The sequence below is a fragment of the Onychomys torridus genome, chromosome 1 (assembly GCF_903995425.1).
Source record: "Onychomys torridus chromosome 1, mOncTor1.1, whole genome shotgun sequence".
NCBI classification, from domain to species: domain Eukaryota; kingdom Metazoa; phylum Chordata; class Mammalia; order Rodentia; family Cricetidae; genus Onychomys; species Onychomys torridus.
Genome location: NC_050443.1, coordinates 60,526,493 through 60,548,701, shown reverse-complemented (window position 1 = coordinate 60,548,701; position 22,209 = coordinate 60,526,493). Strand labels below are relative to the sequence as shown.

Sequence of the window (22,209 nt, the reverse complement as noted above, 5' to 3'; positions counted from 1 at the left end):
TGCCCACAGCCAAATGTGTTAGGTACCTTCTGGTCTCGGTCATAGTCTCAGGGTGAAGGGAAGCATTCCCCACCACCAACATAAGGGCTCAGACAATCTCTGACCTCATCCCACAGGAGATCATTCCCTGATTTGGAATTCCCACCTCCCTCCAGACAGACAACGGTCCTGAATTTACCTCCCAGATTTCTCAAACCCTATCTAAAGTCCTCAGCATTCCTTGGCATTTCCACATCCCTAGGCTTTGGGAAAAATAGAAGGAACTAATCACTCCTTTAAAAAAAAAAAAAAAACACCCTTTGTCGGGCTGGAGATGGCTCAGAGGAGTCCCTCCTGGGGTGCTTTAAACTTTTCCTACACACGCCCAATAAATGAGTAACCGTAAACAGTATGGTGTGCACCTTTCGCCCTCAGTGGCAGGAAACCCAGAGGCACCGGGAACACACAGTACCCAGAGGGAGGCGGCAGCGTCCCTTTGCCTAAGACACATCACTACCGAGCCAGGCTAGGAGACCACATGCAGGAAAACAGTCCCTCGGCTCAGCCGGGGTTCCGCCGCGCGAGCCCTGCCCTTTCAACCGCTGGGCAGAGCGGCTCGGCGGCCCCAGCGGACCCCGATGCCGACCCAGCGGGAGGCACGGCGGGAACCCGGCCGAGACCGCCCAGCCCGGTGCTAGAGGGCGCTGCGGAACCGGGCGGGGGTGGCGAGGCGGCGAGGCGGCGGCGGGGCCCGGAGCCAGGGGAGGCTGCGCGCCGTCCCTCCCCGCGCGCCTCCTCCCGCCCGGCGCGCTGCTCGGCCCCGCGGCCGCTGGAGGCGGGAGCGCGGAGCGAGCGCGCGGGCGCGGGCGCAGCGGTCCTGGCCCCCGCGGGAGCGCGGCCGCGGGGCCGAGCAGGGCCGGTGGGTGGGCAGGCCTCGGTCTTAGCCTGCGCAACTGCCCCCCGCGCGGGCTGCGGTCTCCGGGGATGCAAGCGGTGGCGAGGCTCGGCCGGCAGGGTCCCGAGCGGCGCGGAGACCGGCCGCGGACGGTAACGGGCCAGGCGGGGTGCGGGCGATGACTCCTGCCTGCAGGCCGCGGGCGTTGCGGCCCCGGAGTACCCGCTGAGCTCCGAGGGCCGGAGGGGGCTGGACGGGCCTGCGGGGGAAGTGGGGCGGGGGAGGACCCCGCGGCAGGTTCCTGCCCTACGGTGACCCAGCTCCTGCTCCCTAGCTCCGCCCTCTTTGGCCCGGACCCAATCTCCAGGGGCTAAAAATATTGCCCGGAGGCTCCCGAGCGGAATCAGTTGGCCCTAAGTAGGACGCAGGGAGAGGTGACAGAGCTCTTTCAGCACCAGGGCCCCGAAGAGAGGACTCCAAAACGCGGTCCCGCCCACGCGCGTCCGGCAGCTAACGTCCTCCCTCCGCCGCCAGGCAAGTGGGGACCCGCGGGCGGTGGCAGCGGGAACTGTGGGTCCTCTCGAGTTGCCCCGTTACCGAGAAGCTGTGCCTGGCCTCCGCTACGCTGGGGACTTGGAGTCTCGCCGCTGGCTTCTCAGGAGTCCCTTAGAGCGCTCTGGAAGCCAGGACTGGAAGTTTTGCCCAGTACTGACAGGGAGAATACTAGAACACCAATACTGGGGTTGTGGTAGAAATGTGAGCATTTCTTCTTTGAAAAAGAAATCCATTCTGTATGCTTCCTGAGACAGGATCTGGGCCAGGCACTGTTTCTGCTGAGTAGCAGCCTGACTCAGGAGGTCAGAGGGGCGAGGCTTGCCGGTCTCTCCAGCTGGTGATGGTACCTCTAAGTCAAACAAATACATGGCTAGGGAGCTTGGATAGACATTCTCTGCAGGCAGAGAGTCCTGGGCAAGCTGTTTGCAATTAGTGGTTTTGTAATGAAGTGTGGGTCAGAGCCGGGAGCTCTGTTATCCCCGTTTTTTGTTTTTGTTTTTGTTGTTGTTGTTTTGTTTTTTTAATGTGTTACGTTTATTTATACATGTATATACATTTATACACCACAGAAAACACGTGGCAATCAGAGGACTGTTTGTGGTAGTTGGCTTTCTACTTCCGCCATGTGAGTCAAATGGATTAACTTGGTTGTCAGGCTTGGCTGCAGGAGCCTTACCTACCAAGCCGTCTCACCTGCCACCAGCCCCTCCATATGCCAGTTTTTATAGCTGGGGCTGAGGGCAGACAGAACTCCTGTCCTACCGGACCAGCCCCAGATACGATACGTGTGCTACCTGTGTGCAGGGAGTCTCAACCAAGACTTGGTTCTTGGAAGCTCCCATGCCTTTGACCAGAGTCAGGCACCAATCGTTGCTCCTTGGGAATTCAGAGGGCATTGGGTAGGGAGGCCAACAGGGGGACTTTGGATGCTAGATCTACAGGTGGTGTCTCTCCTGCCAGGTACGTGTTGGGTCGATATGAAGTTGAAAAAGCAGGTGACGGTGTGCGGGGCGGCCATCTTCTGTGTAGCTGTCTTTTCGCTCTATCTTATGCTGGACCGAGTGCAGCACGATCCTGCCAGACACCAGAATGGTGGGAACTTCCCCAGGGTGAGTCACACCTCGTTCTCCAGAAGCAAGTCACCTGGGCTCGGGTATCTCCCCAGCAGGAGAGCTGTGCGGGACAAGAGCGCCCTCCTCCCCCATGGTCTTAGGGATTAGTCCTAGAGCCTCAGGCACAAATGCAGGCAACATGATCTCCAGCTGAGTTATATATCTGGAGCCCAGGACCGCTCCTAGGCAGATTTTCCCCCTTTTGGGGGTGAATGCCCAATGGCTGGTGCTGGCTAAACACATGCTCTACCACTGGGCTATGCTCCTAACCACAATAGGAAGTGAAAGGCAGCAAGGGCAAAAGGAGGAGGAGAAAAGTGGCCATGTATATTGCTAGACAGAGTTGAGTTCTTGGCAGACCCTGCTAATCGACTGCAGTATTTCTTTTCCGTTAAGCTGAATGCCGTCCTCAGCACCATGCTTGAGATAGGAAGTACAGGTCACTGAGCACGGGCATGTTTGCCTGTCCGCCATGAGCTTGAGGGTGATGCTATTTCCAAGTCAAGTGGATAGGAGTCTGCAGGGATGATGTGCACATCATCCCTGTAGGCCTATGGTCTGACCTGGCCTGAGGAGAGGGGAATCATAGGCCAGTCAGGCATCAGGCGGTGACCTCAAGCAGGAATTCTTCCGGTGACAGGGAGCCGTGAGGGATTCCTTTCTGTTCTTCTTTTTGGCAGAGCCAAATTTCTGTGCTGCAGAACCGGATCGAACAGTTGGAACAGCTGTTGGAGGAGAACCATGAGATCATCAGCCACATCAAGGACTCTGTGCTGGAGCTGACAGCCAATGCAGAGGGCCCGCCAGCCCTGCTGCCCTACCACACAGCCAACGGCTCCTGGGCTGTGCTCCCAGAGCCCCGGCCCAGCTTCTTCTCTGTCTCCCCCCAGGACTGCCAGTTTGCTTTGGGGGGCAGGGGGCAGAAGCCCGAACTACAGGTAAGAGCTGGAGCTGGCGGGGACCACCTGTTGTCGGAGATGGGCACTGAGCCACATTCCTCCCTGGCAGATGTTAACTGTGTCTGAGAACTTGCCATTTGACAATGTGGAGGGTGGCGTGTGGAGGCAAGGTTTTGACATCTCCTACAGCCCAAATGACTGGGATGCGGAAGACCTGCAGGTGTTTGTGGTGCCCCACTCACACAATGATCCAGGTGAAGGCCCCACAGGCCCAGCGCCAGGGTGTGGGGCAGGCTTTCGGATGATGAACATAAGGAGGGGTGTGGCTGAAGTGTGCTGCGTATTCAGGGGACCCTATTGTTGGCTCTCCCAGGCTGGATCAAGACTTTCGACAAGTACTACATGGAACAAACCCAACACATCCTCAACAGCATGGTGTCCAAGCTGCAGGAAGATCCCCGACGACGCTTTCTCTGGGCAGAAGTCTCCTTCTTCGCCAAGTGGTGGGACAACATCAGTGCCCAAAAAAAGGCAGCAGTTCGAAGGTAGTGGTGGTTCGGAAGGTGTGGGAGAGTCGTCGCCTAAGCCCTAGCTGGGTGGGTTGGTCCTGTCTCATTCTGTGGGTGCCAAGCCTATGAGTATTCTCTGGCTGAAGGAGGCCAATGCATGCAGTCCCTGTCATCCTCTAGCTGCTAGGACCAAGCAAAGGGTCCCTGCCACATCCTAAGTGTGCCTTCATCCTTAGGCTGGTGGGAAACGGGCAGCTGGAGATTGCAACAGGCGGGTGGGTGATGCCAGATGAGGCCAACTCCCATTACTTTGCCTTGATTGACCAGCTCATCGAGGGACATCAGTGGCTGGAGAGAAACCTGGGTAAGTCCAGGCATGGGAGTTAGACTCTGCCCGAGAGTGGCAACATGCTGTGAGGTACAGGGATTGGCAGGAAGTTATTCCTTTAAGAACTGGCCTCCTAGGCACTAGGAAGGCAGAGGCCAGTGCCTGAGGTATTCAGGGCCTTTGAAATCTCTGCTATGCATAGGTGCGACCCCTCGCTCGGGCTGGGCAGTGGACCCCTTTGGGCACAGCTCCACCATGCCTTACCTGCTGCGCCGTGCCAACCTGACCAGCATGCTGATTCAGAGGGTGCATTATGCCATCAAGAAGCACTTTGCTGCCACTCACAGCCTGGAGTTCATGTGGAGGCAGATGTGGGGTAAGGCCAAGGAAAGTCATGGGTAGTATAGATAGAAGTGTAGTCTTCACTGGAGAAGAGAAGGTTTAGAAATCAGACCCCTATTGTCCCTAAGGGCAGACTGCCTGAAGCAACTCTTGTCTTGGGTTAGGAGAGGAGAGAATCATGTTGACTTCTGCTGGCATATCTCCTGCAGGAGCTGTGGATTTGGGAGCCCCGGGTCCTATTCCCAGCCTACACATATCTACAGTCTTGAGTTTAGCTAGAGCCTCAGTGTCTCTCAGGGCTGCCTATGGACGACCCGAATCTGCACACTTGTGATGTCTTTGTGTCTAGTGGCTAACCCTGCCTGCCCGGGGCTGACCCTATGGTATGTCTTTGCCTTCTGTAGATCCAGACTCCAGCACAGACATCTTTTGCCACATGATGCCCTTCTACAGCTATGATGTTCCACACACCTGTGGCCCTGACCCCAAGATCTGCTGCCAATTTGATTTCAAACGCCTGCCGGGCGGGCGCATCAACTGCCCTTGGAAGGTGCCTCCGCGGGCTATTACAGAGGCCAACGTGGCAGACAGGTACCCTGCTTGGGCAAGGTGCTGGGTTTTGGTTTTGAGCTGGGTAGTCTCAGCAGTGCTCAATCCCCCTGCCTCGGCCCCCTGAGAAAGGGGTAGCAGGTCTTCGCTACCACACCCAGCTGGTATTGACATTTTGTTCCTCAGAGGAGTTAGACGGAAACCTGGCTTCTGGTCTTGGCTGGGCCACACGGGAGTGCATGATGCTGACCATACCTGGAAAAGGGGGAGACTCCGGTGGAGAGTTCAGGCCATGCATCTGCCTCCCTGGGGAGTGGGAATAGTGCTTAGCTTCTTTCCAGAATGCTTTTGCTTTCCTCGGGAAGCTGCCTTCTGATATCCTAATAGACTGGGAGGCATTCTCCACCCCACCCCCTTTTTTCTTTTTGAGACAGGATCTCATATTCCAGGCTGACTGGCTTCAAGCATGCCTCCATTTCCTGAGTGCTGGGTTACAAGCATGACTCATGCCTGGTTTATGCCCAAATCAGGGGTTTGTGAGGTTGGGCAAGCACTCTCCAAACTGAGCTACATTCCAACCCTAAACAATTCTTTTTTTATTTTTCTGAGACAGAGTCTCACTTACAGTTCTGGCTGTCCTGTAACTCACCATGTAGATCAATCAGGCTGGCCTTGAACTCACAGAGATCTGCCACCATTGTCTCCCAAGTGTGAGGACTAAAGACGTGCACCACTATGCCAGCCACCTGCCCTAAACAATTCTTACGTGGGTGCCGTTTCTTGCAAACTTTCAGCTGCTGTCCTTCATTTGACTTAGGTTCTCTGGGTCAGCTCCAAGTCAGGCAGGTGGATCTTCTATTCTCTGGGCCCACAGCCTGTTTAGATCTAACCAGTACGGCCAGAGAGCCGCTAACCTCTGAGAAAAAAGACCTGTCCCTTCTAAGAGAAGAGTAAAGAACCTCAAAGATGCCACTGTGGCTACTTGGACCCCACAAAGGTGTTGGCTAAGGCTGATCTAATGTCGCCTTAGCTAAAATGTGGAGGATGTAGTAAGTAGCAGTGGCAGTGACTCGGACTTGCGATCCAAGCAAGCACCGAAAACAGCTGCTTTTCTTTTTCTTTTTTGGAGACAAGGTCTTGTCGTGTAGCTCTGGCTTGCCCAATACTTTACTCTGTAGCTCAGGCTGACCTCCAACTTGCAACAATCCTCCTGCCTCAGCCTCCAAGTGTTGGGATTCCAGGCACATGACACTGTACCCAGCAGGAAAAAGCCTCTATTGACATGCTGTAAGACTCCACTGGGTAGATAATATGGATAAAAATAAATAAATGTTTGCATACAGTTCAAGCAAGGCACCATTCCTCATGTGTGTATGGGGGCTTTAGACAGAGTCTCATGGAGCTGCGGCTGTCCTTGAAATTGCTGTGTAGCTGAGGATGGGCTTGAACTGCTGACACTCCAGAAGTGCTGGGATTACAGGCATATGCTGCCACACTCAGCAGGGCTTTTCTGTGTGGACCTGTCTGGCTTCAAACTTGGAATCTTCTTGCCTCAGCTTCCCAAGTACTGGGATTACAGGGATGTGCCACTGTGCCTAGCTTTTCCTTTCCTTTCCTTTGTTTGTTTGTTTGTTTGTTTGTTTTCCAGACAGGGTTTCTCTGTGTAGTTTTGGTGCCTGTCCTGGATCTCACTCTGTAGACCAGGCTGGCCTCGAACTCACAGAGATCTGCCTGGCTCTGCCTCCCAAGTGCTGGGATTAAAGGCATGCACTACCACCCAGTGTGCCTAGCTTTTCATGGGAAGTTTTGTTTTTGTTTTGTTTTTTTTCTCTTTCTTTTGTTGAGACAGTATCTCATTATGTCATCCTGGCTGGCCTGGAACTTGCTATACAGATCAGGCTGACCTCATACAAGAATCTGTCTGCCTTCTGCCTCCCAAGTGCTAAAGTTAAAAATAAATGTCACCCAGCATAGTTTGCATGCATGTGAACCCATGTTTGTGGACACATGCAGGTCTGTGAGTGTGTATGGCCGCCCAAGGTTGACGTCAGAAGTCTTCCTTGGTCTCTTTCCACCTTATTCATTGAAAAAGCTTCTCAGCTGAATCCAGAGCTCATCTCCAGTATGGGCTAGTCTAGCTGTGCAGCTTGCTCTGGGGATCCTGTCTCCACCTTCTGAACTCCGAGATTATAGTCAGGCCACCATGCCCACTGGTATTTACAGGTTTTGGGGGTGGGGTGGAGGGGCAAACTCCAGTCTTCAGCTTGCATGACAGATTTGTATCTACTGAGCCACCTCCCCAGCTTCCTCACCAATCTTTTTAAGTTTGGGACTTCATGTTGGGCCTGTGACCTTCTGTGTTTCCAGGGCAGCCCTGCTCCTGGACCAGTACCGGAAGAAGTCTCGGCTTTTCCGAAGCAATGTCCTCCTTGTGCCACTGGGCGATGACTTCCGGTATGACAAGCCCCAGGAGTGGGACGCCCAGTTCCTCAACTACCAGCGGCTCTTTGACTTCCTCAACAGCAAGCCTGAGCTCCATGTGCAGGTGGGAGGCGTGTGCAGAAGGATCTGCAGCTACAGTGCTGCAGCCCAGTCCCTGCTGTACCAGACCTACTGCTGAGGGTTCCAGGTCATTCCCAGTCTTGGACAAGGTTCCTGTGTGGATCAGAATTCATTCCCAAGTCCCCCAGCTCCTGCTAGGCCTGGAAGAGCAGGGCATACAGAATTATCGCCCTTTGCTAGACAAAGTCCTCACCCCTGCCCATACCTGCAGCATTGTGGAATGATGGCCAGAGATCCCAGGAGGCTCTGTAATTGATGGACTCTTGTTTTGGGTCCCCACAGGCCCAGTTTGGGACCCTCTCCGAGTATTTTGATGCCCTCTATAAGAGGACAGGAGTGGAGCCTGGTGCCCGTCCTCCAGGGTTTCCTGTGCTGAGTGGAGATTTCTTCTCCTATGCTGACCGGGAGGACCACTACTGGACAGGCTATTACACTTCCCGGCCTTTCTATAAGAGCTTGGACCGGGTCCTAGAAGCCCACCTGCGGTGAGAACTGCCACCTCCCCTTGCTGAGCGAGAGTTAACCTTTGCGGTCTGGGGGGGGGCGGGGTAGCGAGAGAGGACCCCATCAGTGTGTGGCGGCCCCCTGGAGTAGGTTGAACAGAACAGGAAGGCTCTGACTTCTTTCTCTGGGTAGTGGGGCAGAGGTTCTATACAGCTTGGCTGTGGCTCATGCCCGCCGCTCTGGACTGGCTGGCCAGTACCCGCTGTCTGATTTTGCTCTTCTGACGGAAGCTCGACGCACACTGGGGCTCTTCCAGCACCATGACGCCATCACCGGAACTGCCAAGGAGGCCGTGGTAGTAGACTATGGGGTCAGGTAGGAGCCACTCCCGTGTCCCTCACCATTGCAAAGAGAGGATATGCACGTGACTGGTGGGTAGGCTGCTGAGGGCAGGTCCTGCTGGCGTGGCAGACAGCTAGCTCCCCCATGACCATCTTCTCAGCTTTCTCTCCTGCTCACCACAGGCTGCTGCGGTCTCTGGTTAGCCTGAAGCAGGTCATCGTCAATGCTGCTCACTATCTGGTGCTGGGGGACAAGGAGACCTATGGGTTTGACCCTGCGACACCCTTCCTGCAAATGGTGAGCCCCTCTGACATCTGCTTGAGAGATCCTCTGGTGTGGGTGGGTACTACCTTAAGAGCTGCTGTTAGTGGGTACCATTCCTCCTTTGCTTTCTTTGTTTTGGGGTGCAAAGTCCATGCTTAAGGTAGCCTGGACAGGGGCTGGAGAGATGGCTCAGAGGTTAAGAGCACTGGCTGCTCTTTCCAGAGGTCCCGGGTTCAATTCTCAGCACCCACATGGTGGCTCACAACCATCTGTAATGAGATCTGGCGCCCTCTTCTGTGTACATAATAAATAAATCAATCTTTAAGGGGGGAAAAAAAGGTAGCCTGGACAGGTTGGGGTGCAGAGGAGGTTGAGCCCAGCCATCATTCTTTCTTCCTGCCCTCGTTCTTGCAGGATGACGGTCGTTTAAGTCACGATGCCCTGCCAGAACGCACAGTGATCCAGCTGGACTCCTCACCCAGGTGAGCCAGGCCTGGCTAGGTTCACAGAGGCACCCTCTATTGCCCACAGTGCAGGGGGCCCTTGTTCTGGCTGCTGCCCCTGCCCCACCGCCGCTGCAGCCAGCTCCTGGGTCAGCCCACCTTCTACCCACAGGTTTGTGGTGCTATTTAACCCCCTGGAACAGGAGCGGCTCAGTGTGGTAACCCTGCTGGTCAACTCCCCAAGGGTGCGAGTCCTTTCAGAGGAGGGCCAGCCCCTGTCTGTGCAGATCAGTGTGCACTGGAGCTCGGCCACTAACATGGTCCCCGATGTCTACCAGGTGAGGCAGGCTCAGTGCTCCCTGCTCAGTACCTCTCCTGGGGCCTCACTCGCCATCCACACCTGCTTCCCACTCCTGTGCTGTGCTCTGCTTCTCCCCAGGGTGGAGGCGGGTGGCTTGGGGAGAGGTATTGTCCGAAGGATAGTCCCTCTGGGGATTTGAGCATCCTTAGAAGGGTAGTGAGGACACTGTGGTACTAATTATAGTCAGCTGCTCAACAAGTATTTGTTGTTTGGTTCATTGTGACGGGGTTTTGCGTGTTGTCCAACCTGGTCTTTAATTCCTGGACACAAGCTTCTAATGATGATTTCTGGTGTTGACTTATTATGGATTTCATCTGTGATGCGGATGGAAAATAAATGTTCAGATCTAGTTCATGCCAAGCGCTGCTCGAAGCACTTAGATATTCAATTCATCACAAATTCGTTTTTAAAGATGAAGCCGTGGGGGCTGGAGAGATGGCTCAGAGGTTAAGAGCACTGCTTGCTCTTCCAAAGGTCCTGAGTTCAATTCCCAGCAACCACATGGTGGCTCAGAACCATCTGTAATGAGATCTGGTGCCTTCTTCTGGCCTGCAGGGATACGTGCAGACAGAACACTGTATACATTTAAAAAAAAAAAAAAAAAGGTCTCACTGTGCAGTTGAGGTTGGCTCCAAACGTGCTGTTCTCTGCTTAACCTCCTGACTGTTGGGATACAATGATGTACATCACTCCTGGCTTTCATTAAGCTCTTAGGAGTGTACACAGTGATGCAATTATCATTTCACCAGAAGCAGAGACCCAGAGAGGTTAAGTTACTTGCCTAAGGTCGCTCAGATAGTATGTGAAACCTGCTTCAGATCCCAGGCTCTCAACTGAGCGCTGTGCCCTTTGGCTGACAGGCATGCAGAATGGCAACTCAGAACCAAAGCAGACAGGATTTTCCAGACAGAAGTGTAAGGTTCCACACTTAGCTTCAGAACACAGAATGCAGACAGAGGTCAAGGATGAAGGGAAGAGGCCTGTTTGGACGGCTGCTTCTCTGCTCATGCTTCTGTCTGCCTCTGGGCTCCCAGGTGTCGGTGCCCATCCGCCTGCCAGCCCTGGGTCTGGGTGTGCTGCAGTTGCAGCCAGATGTCGACGGGCCCTACACACTGCCATCTTCTGTTCGTGTCTACCTGAATGGTGTGAAGCTGACCATCAGCAGGCAAACAGCATTCCCTGTCCGAGTCATAGACTCCAGCCCCAGTGACATCGCCATCAGCAATCGCTACATGCAGGTCTGGTTCTCCGGCCTTACTGGGCTTCTCAAGGTAAAGGGCCAATCCAGGGTGGTGGGGAGGGACCAGAGGAGGGTGTGGGCATCAGGGGGGCTTGTGTGCAGCTGTTGCTGGCCCCATGTGCCTCCTGTCACCTGACTCACAGTGACTTGGGTGTGAGCATGAGCAGCTGTCAAGCTAACAGCATGGCAAGGCTGAGTGTGTTAATCGTCCGCTACTGTATCTGTGAGTTGTTCAGAAGTCAAAGTTTATTTCAGCTCACCGTTTGTGAGCCTTGAACCTACAGTTGGGCAAACCCACTGCTTTGGGCCTGTGCTTAGGCAGCATGTCAAGGCAGAGAGCACATCTTAGGAAGTAAATTACTTCACAGCCAGGATGCAGGGGAGAGGTTGGGTGTTGTGGTGCACACCTGTGATCTCAGCAGTGGAGGGAGCAGAAGCAGGGGGATCAGAAGTTCAAGGTCATCTTTGCATAGCAAGTTTGAGGCCAACCTGGACTACATGAGACCCTTGTCTCAAAAAGTTTAAAGAAAGAAGTTGGGTTTGGTCACATACACCTTTAATGCCGGCACTTGAGAGACTGAGACAGGTGTGAATTCAAGGCCAGCCTGGTCTACACGGTGAGTTCCAGGTCAGCCAGAGCTACACAGTTGAAATGGTGTCTCAAAAGAGAGACAGAGACAGAGACAGAGGGAGATGGAGAGAGAGATGGGGGTGTGGATAAAATGGGACCGGAAGAGTCAGGGCTACACAAAGAAACCCTGTCTCAGAAAAAAGAGAGGTGGGGCTGGAGAGGCTAGATAAGCAGTCTGCTCTATGAAGCCCTGGGTTGATCCCCAGCACTGCATAGAACTGAGTGTGGTAGCCCATGCCTGTAACCCCAGCATTGGATTAGAAGCTAAGGTCAGCCTAAGCTGGCCAGGGGGTGACGCGCGCCTTTAATCTCAGCACTCAGGAGCCAGGGGCAGGTGGATCTTGAGGCCAGCCTGGTCTACAGAGTGAGTTCTAGGACAGCCAGGTCTGCACAGAGAAATCCTGTCTCAAAAAACCAAAAAAAAAGGAGGAGGAGGGAAGGGAAGTGGTAGAGTCCCACGGTCCCTACCTCGCTTAGTAGCAGCAATCTGGGAACGAGCCCTTAACACACAGGCCTTATGGGGGACAGCTAAGATCCCAACCGTAGCACTGGGCTGGGCTCCTTGGGGGAAGTCAGTCCTTGCCCTCCTGGGGGAGACCTGACATGCTGGTGTGGGGCCAGGGGTCAGGGCTGTGTTTCTTGGCAGAGCATCCGAAGGGTGGATGACGAACAGGAGCAGCAGATGGAGGTGAAGGTCCTCATCTATGGCACCCGCACATCCAAGGATAAGAGTGGAGCCTACCTCTTCCTGCCCGATAGTGAGGCTAAGGTAGCTGACGCTTCACAGAGCCTGGCGGGCCTGGTGGATGGGGAGAGCCTGGGAGGGACCTGGCACCCTACAGTGCTCACTGCTTCCTGTGTCTTGCCCTGCTGTCCTTGTTCATTGCCTTGTGGAGGTTGGTGGGCTGCGGTCCTTTTTTTTTTCTTTTTTTCATTTTTCTTAATTAAGAAATTTTCTACTCACTCTGCATACCACCCACAGATCCCACCCCCTCCCTCTTCCCTCCCCTGGTGAGCTTTGGTCTTAACCATGGCTCAGGCCTGCTCAACACAGGTGGTCAGGCCAGGGCACTGGGCCAAGGACTTCTGTTGCCCCACTCTGGGTTGGTACTGTTACTTTGTCCTCTGTGCTGTGGGTTCAGTGGCCTTTGCTCTTTTCCAGCCCTACGTCCCCAAGAAGCCCCCTGTGCTCCGTGTCACTGAAGGCCCGTTCTTCTCGGAGGTGTCTGCATATTACGAGCACTTTCACCAAGTGGTTCGCCTTTACAACCTGCCAGGTGAGCCCTGCAGGTGGGGACAGTCACAAGCAGCTGTGAGGTCCACAGGCTGGCACTTGTTCTGCCCCATCTCTGTTGACAAGCAGTGTGTCATTGACATGGATTCTCTGAGGAAAAATCCAATCGCCAGTGCCCTGGGAACTCCCAGGAGGAGGAGGGTGGGTAGAGCTTCCCTGGGCATAGTCTCTCAGGCTGTTCTCACCTCACTTCTGGCTGTCCCTGTGTCTAGGGGTAGAGGGTCTGTCTCTGGACATGGCATTCCTGGTAGACATCAGGGACTATGTGAACAAGGAACTGGCCCTGCGCATCCACACGGACATTGACAGCCAGGGTACTTTCTTCACAGACCTCAATGGCTTTCAGGTACTTCTTGGGCCCTGTGGAAATTAGACTGCTTTGGCCTTCCAATACAGGTGCTGTGGGGTGCGGGGTGTGTGTGTGTGTGGTGTGTGAGTGTGTGTGTGTGTGTGTGTATGTGGTGTGTGTGTGTGGTGTGTGTGTGTGTGTGTATGTGTGGTGTGTGTGTGGTGTGTGAGTGTGTGAGTGTGTGTGTGTGTGTGTGTGTGTGTGTATGTGTGTGTGTGTGCCGAGGACCAGTGGCAAGTATAGAGCCAGTGAGATGGCTCAGTGGGTAAAGACTCTTGCTCAGGCCTGGGAATCTGAGTTTAATTCCTGGAACCCTGATAAAGGTGGAAGGGGAGAACCCATTCCATAGAGTTCTTCCCACATACACACATTTGCACACATTATACAATAGACACAATTTAAAAAATACAGCTGGAAATGGTGGCACATGCTTTTAATCCCAGCACTCAGGAGGCAGAGGCAGGCAGATCTCTGAGTTCAAAGCCAGCCTGGTCTACAGAGCGAGATCCAGGACAGCCAGGGCTACACAGAGAGACCCTGTCTCAAAAAACCAACCAGCCAACAACAACAACAAAGCAAAATAAAACAAAAATAGCCAGGAAAGCCTTCACACTGAGGAGACTGAAGAACACAAATCAGACGCTGTTCCTGGCTGGCTTTGAACTCCTCCCTGCAGGTGCAGCCCCGGCGGTATCTAAAGAAGTTGCCCCTGCAGGCTAACTTTTACCCCATGCCAGTCATGGCCTACATCCAAGACGCACAGAGGCGGCTCACGCTGCACACTGCACAGGCCCTGGGTGTCTCCAGCCTTGCTGATGGTGAGTGGGGACCTAGCCTAGCCTTTGCTCCAGTCAGCATGCCTTGTTGGCTTCCCTCCCCTCTCTCTAGACCCCATGACCCCAAAGCTTGAGAAGGGGGTGAGCCATCCACAGCTCCTGTCAGTCACACTTGGGAGAAGCAGATGGGTATTGAAGGGTTATTCTCGGCGAGGGATGCAGCTCTTTTTTTCTTTTCTTTTCTTTTCCTTTTTCTTTTTGATTTTTGAGACAGGGTTTCCCTGTGTAGCCCTGGCTGTCCTGGAACTCACTCTGCAGACCAGGCTGGCTTCAAACTCATAGAGATCCTCCTGTCTCTGCCTCTTGAGTGTTGGGATTAAAGGCATGCACCACTACCAGGCAGGTGGTTACAGTGTAATATTTAGGAAAGGAGAAATATACATATTTCCTCTTAATGGTCAGTAAAAGAAAGGCTGACATTCTTACTCTTCAAACCAAGAATTCTAGGCCTATTAGCACAGACATGTAACCCCAGCTCCTTGTAGGCTGAGGTAGGATCCTAAGTTCGAGCTCAGTCTGGGCAACTTAGTAAGACTTCGTCTGAAGATTGGCTCTATGTTGGAACTCTGGTGTGGCATGAGCAAAGTGTGAGCCCCCTCCCCAGTACTGGAGGGTGAGAAGTTGGTAGCACAAGGTGAAAGCTCTCCCCCCACCCCCACCCCCAGGGATCTCCATAGCCTTGGGGCAAAATGAGCATACTTTATGGACTCTGAGGCCCTAGAGGTCTGTCTGTCTATGGGGTATAGAGCTGGTGAGGACTGAACTGAGTGCCAGATCAAGACTAGGTCACAGTGGCGGTGAGCCTGCTTTCTCTCTGTGGCTCTCGTATCCGCTGCCAGGATTTTTTGGGATCTGTCTGTCTGAACACTCCTGAATACAGCCCATTGTCCTTGCTCAGTCAGCTGCCTGCCCCTCTGGGACACGGGACATTGAGGAATGATTGTGTTCTATGCAAGGAACCTATTTTAGGGTTGGCGATAGCTTCCTGTCTGTTCAGAGTACAAAGCCAGAGAGACTACAGAAATGGCAGTAAGGACTGTGGAGATGAAAGGGAGAATTGGCCCTCGCGGGGGGAAGCTCTCGTGGGTTACTGTGGTGAGAGCCTTTCTTCCCCCACCCATCAACTCTGCCGTGAGACCTTTCCCCCAAGCCTATGCCAAATGGGAACAGAGGTGGTGCTCCTCTGTCTCTTATTGGAGGCCTTGCTGAGCCTTAACCTCACATGCCTTCTGCCTGTCCTCGCCATAGCCTGCTTCTGACAGGCAAGGCCATCCATGCCTGTCTGGACTGCTGGGCCTTCTAGGTGATGCCAGGTTGAGCAGAGGCAAGAGAGTGTGTGTCAGTCCTGAGTCTGTCTGGCCTGAGGAAGCCGGCACACCTCAGATGAGGCCCTGTAGCAGTGTGACAGACGGGCCTCTCCATTTTCCGTCTGCTATTTACTGTGTTCTGTGTGGCCTCTCCCCTAGAGGCTTCCTGCTGGCCTAGGCCCAGGGCCCAAGACCTACTCCTGGGTCACAGAGGTCAACTGCCATGGTCAGCATCCCCTTTCTAGGTCTCCTGTTCTCCACCTAGAGAGGTAAGGCGAGACACCTGCACTCTGCTCTCCCAGTACCAGGAGTCCATCATTCTCTCTTCTGAGGGACTCAGCTTGTCTGTCTCACTGGCCTTTCTTTCCCCTGAGTACCCGAGGTAGAGAGTCTGCTCCCAAGGCCTGTGTCTGCTTAGCCCTGGGCTTGGCCTCCTGGAGCTTATTGCCGACCTTCCCCAGGCCAGCTGGAGGTGATCTTGGACCGACGGCTGATGCAGGATGACAATCGGGGTCTAGGCCAAGGGCTCAAAGACAACAAGATCACCTGCAACCGTTTCCGCCTCCTGTTAGAGCGGCGAACCGTGAGCCAGGAGGTAATATCTGGGCCCGCTGTCCAGTGAGCTAGTGTAGGCTCGGCCTTGTGGGTTCCCAAATGTAGCCGGAGGGCAAGGGGCAGACAGCACACCTTAATTCCTGCATCAAGGCAAGGAGCCTATGGCATTTGCTGACCCATCTCATGCAGCTTGACAGTCCCTCCCCCTGCCACACCCTGTCACCTTGCCTGTCATGTTCATCTGCCTCTTTCTTTGGTGCCCTCGTCTCTCCTTCCCCTCCCCAGCCTGGCATTTCCTAACCCTGACATAACCCTGCTCATCTCTCGGCTTTCTTTGCCTCACCAGCCTGGCTTTTTCTCCAAACTGGCAACCATGTTTGGGGGCTTGATCTTTTCCAGCAACCCGATCAGGAACCCAAAGGTAAGGGTCAGCGAGGGCCTTGGTGGCCTAGGGTGAGCAGGCTAGCCCTGTAGTGTGAGTCTGCTGCCTAGCATCCTGCAGGTGTGGCTTAGTCCCTTACTCCTCATGTAGATGCTGAGCCCCTGCTATGCTGTGGGAAGTAAAGGATATGGGCCAATGTGCTGCTGCCCCAGGACCCCACTAGTGAGCAGGGTCTAAGTGTAAGTGTAAAGCGTAGAAATGGGGTCTCTCTCACTGGGCCTGCGGTGCCAAGGCAGCATGGGCTGAAGAGGTGACAGATGCTGCCTGAAACAGGGGTCGCCAGGCTCAGCTTTGGTGAGTGGGAACCATGCACAACATAGAAGGCAGTGATGACAGTGTGGAAGGGAGACCAGCTGTGATTTGTCGACTACAGCAGTGCTGGCTAGCATGGCAGCCACCATCCACGTGTCCTGGCCATTTTTTGGTACTTGGATTGAACCCAGGGCTCTGTATATGCTAGGCAAGTGCTCTACCACTAACTAAGCTAAGTCTCCAGTCCAGTTTTGTTTTTTAGGTTGGTGTTGGTTGGTTGTGTGTGTGTGTGTGTGTGTGTGTGTGTGTGTCAGAGAGAGACAGGGTCTTATACAGCTTGGGCTGCCCTCGTGATGTAGTGAGGATAACCTCAGGGTTGTCCTCGGTTAACCTTGATTTTGGCCTCACTGTTACCATGGCTGGCCTTGAACTCCTGAGTTCAAGTCCAGTCTCACCCTCCCAAGTAGCTAAGAGCACAGATGTGCCACCATGCCCAGTTACGTATGGCTGTTTACTTATTTGCTTTTTTTTGAGACAAGGTCTCATGTAGCTCAGGCTAGCCTTCATCCTCCTGCCTCTGTCTCCCAAGGATTAGAATTATGGGAGTATACCACCATGCTTGCCTTTTTTTTTTTTTTTTTTAAACGTGTAGCTACTCAAATGAATTAAAATGAAATAAGTTGAGGTTTTCACCCACACTAACCACACTTCTTGGGCCAGGTGTGGTGGGCGGCACGTGTCTTCAACTCTGGCCCTCAGGAGATAGAGGCGGGTGAATCTCTATGAGGGTAAAGCCTGGTCTGCAGAGGGAGTTCCAGGCAGCTGATGCTACATAGTGAAACCCTGTCTCAGAACAATAAATAATAAAAAGATTTATAGGGAGCTGGAGAGATGGCTCAGTGGTTAAGAGCATTGATTGTTCTTCCAGAGGAACCATATTTGATCCCAAAACCCATAGGGCATCTCAGGGCCATCTGTAATTCCAATTCAAGGGATACAGTGTCTTCTTTTGGCCTTCAGGAGCACTGCATACATGAAGTGCACAGACATATATGCAGGCAACCGCCCCCACCACCACATACATACACAAACGAATACTAATAAATTGTCTTTTAAATGGCATTTGAGCCTCCTGTGCCTCCAAGTGGTCAGTAGCTATCACAGAAGCCATGGCAGATGGTGTTTGTTATTTCAGAAAACTCCACGAGCCGGTGCTGGGCATGGTGGAAGGGAGGGGCAGGGCAGGCTGCAGAGCTCTGGGGACCACAGAAGGACTTGAACAGGGAGAGGTGCTGTCAGGACCGCAAGCAGCAGAGTGGCCGTAGGGAGACAAAGGAGGCGTGACAGTTTTAAGATGCTGGAACCCGAAGCCTTCGGGCCTTGACTGAGCCAAGGGTAGGAAGATGGAGTTGGAGGAGCAGTCTGCATTGAGGGCAAAACAAAATGGAAGAGGAATGGGCCCTGCCCGGGCTTGAAGGGCGACCCTCAGAGGGTGGTGCCAGGGTCCGGGACCCGCACAGAGAAATGGAGTGGCTGTGGAGAAAAGTCCCACGTAAGCCTGTGACTGTGGCAGCCTGGGGGCCACCTGAGGAGTGGTCTTACCAGCTTAAGCTGGTGGTCCTGAGTGGCAGGCTGGCTGCGGATGTGTGTGGCGTCTTGCCGTGGGATAGTTAGAACACTGTCACTATGAGAAGCCTGTCCATAGTGAAGCCCGTCTGCCTGTTGTCCTCTCTGTGTGGGGTAACAGCACAGAGCACATTTCTTTTTGATAGTGTTAAAGAAGACACAGAAGTGAGCCTCGTAACACCACCCCCTCTAAGTTGAGTGCCGTGAGAAGTAGCCACTCAAGAAGGGTTGGAAGTTCGGGGCCTGGAGCCAGGCAGCCAGAGTCCAGGTGCCCCAGGAAGGCTGTTCTCAGAGGATCTGGCCTGCCTGTCCTGCTTCACCCCTTAGCCTGGCTCTGCTCCCTCCCTCACCTATGTTTTGGGTCCATCTTGCAGGTCCAAGATGAGCGCTCTACCAGCTACCCGTCCCTCCTCAGCCACCTGACTTCGATGTACCTCAACACGCCTCCACTTGCCTTGCCTGTGGCCAAGAGGCAGGGCACCAGCCCTACTCTGCGCTCTTTCCACCCTCTGGCTTCTCCACTGCCCTGTGACTTCCACCTGCTCAATCTACGCACGCTCGCAGCTGAGGTAAATGTTCCAATGAGAGCTAAACCTTACCACCAGGTTCTGCCCGCCCCCCCTTCCCTGTACAGCCTCGCCTTCTGGGCACAAGTGCTGCCGACCTCCATTGCTTGCCCCGACTGTCTTCCAGGACACTTTACCCTCAGCCGATGCCGCCCTCATCTTACACCGCAAGGGCTTTGACTGTGGCCTGGAGGCCAAGAACTTGGGCTTCAACTGTACCACAAGCCAAGGCAAGGTGAGCAAGGCCCCGGTGTGGGAGGCAGGGCCCCTTGTCAGGACAGTGAAGCCGGCAGGAGCCGAGCTGACAGCTTAGAGGGAGGCTGGGCTGGAGTTGGCAGCAGGATGAGAGGAGCAGGTGTAAGGGCAGGACTCCCCAGAGACAAAGGAGAGGTTGTTGTTGGTTTAGTGCTGAGCTGGGTAGGAGCAGTTTCAGACAAAGCCGGAACCAGAACACGGGAGGGCCTGTGCTGAGCGGAGAGGGAAACCTGAGAAACGAAAAACTGCTTACTGCACCTTTCAAAGCATGACCCACGGTGTCGGCTGGCCTTTGCTTGTCCTGGTGACTCAGAAGTGAACGTTCTCAAACGCAGCTTGGGTAACTGAGGCACCTGGACAGGCTCTGGGCTCGAGTACATTGCAGCAAAGCCCTGTCTGAGGCATGTTGCTTTCATAAGGTCGTTGCCTTCTTACTTTTTATATTTATTTATCTTATATTTATTTTTATTTATTTATTGTTTTTGTTTTGAGACATTTTCTCTGTGTCATTTTGTTGCCAGCCTGGATCTCACTCTGTAGCCCAGGCTGGCCTCGAACTCACAGAGATCTGCCTGGCTCTGCCTCCGGAGTGCTGGGATTAAAGGTGTGAGCCACCACCGCCTGGCTCTTCTTTTTATTTTTGAGACAAGGTCTTACTGGGTTGGATACAATGTTACTATGTAGCCAAAGCTGAGTTGAACTCCTGAGCCACCTGCCTCTACCTCCCAAGAGTTGCAATTGTGTATCCCTGTCTCAGCTACTTTATCTCTCAGGATCTGACAGAAAGCCAGGTGTGGCAGCTCCCAATATCATCATCCTAGTACTCAGGAGACTGAGAAAGGATTGTTGTGAGTTCCAGGGCAGCCTGGATTGCAGTGTGAGAGCCTGTCTTTAAAAAAAGATGTAAGGAAGAACTTACCCCAGTGTTGGCAGTGCCCAGCTCAGCCGGCCTCCTCTCTTCACAGCTGGCCCTGGGAAGCCTCTTCCATGGCCTGGATGTGGTATTCCTGCAGCCGACCTCTTTGACTTTGCTGTACCCTCTGGCCTCACCCTCCAACAGCACGGACATCTTTGTGGAGCCCATGGAGATTGGCACCTTCCGCCTCCGCTTGGGTTAGGGTAGGGCTTCTTGTGGCCTGAAGAGAACGTTCATCCACAGAGAGCGCCTCTTAACACCAGGACGGGGTTGGACAAGTCACACTAGTGTCACATCTGGTTCTGCCTCTCAGAACTGTGACAGACTGGGCCCTGCCCTTGCATTGCCTATTGCTGCTTCTGTGTTTGGGACAGCCCACACATCCGTGGTGAGCAGAGGCCAGGGAGGCAAGGCAGAGGAGGTTCTTTGGGCTGTGAGTGGGTGCCCAGTGGGGCACAGGCTCAGGCTCCCATCCTCTTCCCAAAATGGGACATAGGAAGAGTGGGGGCCCATGGAAGAGGTCAAGGAGGCTGAGGGGAGCAGCCCAGAGCCAGGTGACTGCAGTTACGAGCTAACTCTAGGGGTCCTATGGAGACATAGACCCCACATGTCCTAGTATGAGGCCCAGGAGCAGAGTGCTTCTGGGGGAAGGGCCCACTGTTAGTGGAGCAGAGGAGCGGAAGGATCCCCAGCTCTCCCAAGAGCCGAAGGGCTTTGCTGCTTTCTGTTCTCGGCCTCTGCTCGAAGTGCCACTGGGCCTGTATGCCCTGGCTAGTGACTGCTGGGTGGCAGGAAGGACTTGCCTGAGACTCTAAATCAAGGCCAGAGGCCAGAGATCACTTCAGGAACCCACGCCCATTCTGCGCTGGTCATTTGGTGGTGTGTGGTTTGTGGCAGGGGTGAGAAGTGTCTCCCACCTTCCATGTTTCTTTAGCTCACACACCACTCTCCTCTCAAGCTCCTATTGTGGGGTTCCTGGCCAAGTTCCTTTCCCTAGAAAGGTAACGGAGCTTCCAAGAGCCCTGTGTTTGGGCACCTTGGGAAGGTCCCCATGCTGGGTCCAGTGGAAGGCTGAGAGGTTAATCTTTGTTCCATCTGCAGAAAAATCACTCTCCTGGTGTGTGGGACGAAGAGGATGGAGACAAAATTAGGAGGCTGTATGCTTCGATGGGCCTTCATTTGAGCTTCAGTTAATAGAGAATTTGTCTATAAATGGTGAAAGAGAAACTCCATCTCTCATGAAGACTTAGTAAGCCAAGACTAGAAAGAAGCATCATAGTCTAGATAAAGGTCCCTGTCACCAGTGAAGAACCACACAGCACAGGCGCTCTCCCGAGAGTCAGAAACTAGCCGGGGGCATGCTGTTATGAGCAGGGTCCAGGTACCACCCACCCCTCAATTCAGATGGAGACAAAGAAGAATCACGACTGCCACTGTTTTTAAACCATAAGCTACCTAAGATACGGTGTCAACTGAAGACCCAGCAGGGCATTCTGTGAGCTGCCTGAGTACATGCTCCTTCCCAAATCATCCAGAAAATCAGTGGAATTCCAGCGAGATTGGCACTTGTGGGAATTTTGCCAGTTCTGCCATTCATTCAGGAGAGCACAGGATGAGGACGTGAGGTGGTTCTGAAGGCAGTGGTGATGTATGCTGGTGGTACCAAAGTGGGCACAAGGCACTGTCTGACAGAGACCTCAGAGGCTTGGACTCTCTGCCAGCTGAGTTCAGTCATCATGATCAAATCAGAGAGACTGATGGGTAACACGGAGAGTTCAGACAGACCCAGGCACACAGAAATGTGTGGATGATTTCAAGAGCAGCGGGGTGGTGGAGATGGATTATTTAATAAATAGTTCTTTGAGACAACTAGCGATCTGTTAGTTAGAACTCTACCTCAGTGTCCCAAAAACTAGGTCTAGAGGGAAAAAACAAAATTCAAGAAACACACACACACAATTTTGAGACAGGGTCTCACTGTGTAGCTCTGACTATCCTGGAATTCACTATGTAGACCAAGCTGGCCTCTAACTCAAAGAGACCCCCCCCTCCTGCTCCTGCCTCCCCAATGTTGGGACTAAAGGCGTGTGCAACTGCACCCGGCAAGAAAATATATTTTTATACCTGATGTAGGAAGGTCTTTTCTAGACATAACATGAAACCTTAACACATGATAGAGGGAAAGACTGAAAAATGGGTTTTGACACACACACACACACACACACACACACACACACACACACACACAGGAAAGCATGTTCTAGGAACCAGGTTAAAATACAACTGTGCAGGTAGGTGTTTGCAGTGAGTAGTCCCTGCAGGGGAAAGGCTTGCTTTGGCTCCTCAGGATGCTACT

At 53.6% G+C, this 22,209-nt stretch overlaps 1 protein-coding gene across 3 annotated transcripts; it reads left to right on the top strand.

Moving 5' to 3' along the window:
• The first annotated feature begins 808 nt into the window (after window positions 1–808).
• Man2a2 (mannosidase alpha class 2A member 2) lies at window positions 809–21,725 on the top strand. 3 transcript variants are annotated; one of them, XM_036187300.1, is made up of 25 exons: window positions 809–1,026; window positions 1,209–1,408; window positions 2,390–2,538; window positions 3,222–3,479; window positions 3,550–3,694; window positions 3,814–3,985; window positions 4,186–4,313; window positions 4,480–4,653; window positions 5,024–5,210; window positions 7,536–7,713; window positions 8,013–8,215; window positions 8,367–8,549; window positions 8,699–8,813; window positions 9,195–9,262; window positions 9,396–9,561; window positions 10,619–10,855; window positions 12,102–12,224; window positions 12,618–12,732; window positions 12,962–13,095; window positions 13,775–13,916; window positions 15,703–15,836; window positions 16,143–16,217; window positions 18,491–18,685; window positions 18,810–18,917; window positions 19,903–21,725. In XM_036187300.1, the coding sequence occupies exons 3-25, from the start codon at window positions 2,407–2,409 to the stop codon at window positions 20,053–20,055; spliced, it is 3,525 nt and encodes a 1,174-aa protein (XP_036043193.1). In that variant the 5' UTR covers window positions 809–1,026; window positions 1,209–1,408; window positions 2,390–2,406; the 3' UTR covers window positions 20,056–21,725. The 3 variants fall into 3 exon arrangements, with proteins under 3 accessions (XP_036043193.1, XP_036043187.1, XP_036043178.1); XM_036187294.1 differs by lacking the exon at window positions 16,143–16,217 and having other exon boundaries at window positions 811–1,026; window positions 19,903–20,056; window positions 20,955–21,725; XM_036187285.1 differs by lacking the exon at window positions 16,143–16,217 and having other exon boundaries at window positions 811–1,026.
• Window positions 21,726–22,209: the final 484 nt, after the last annotated feature.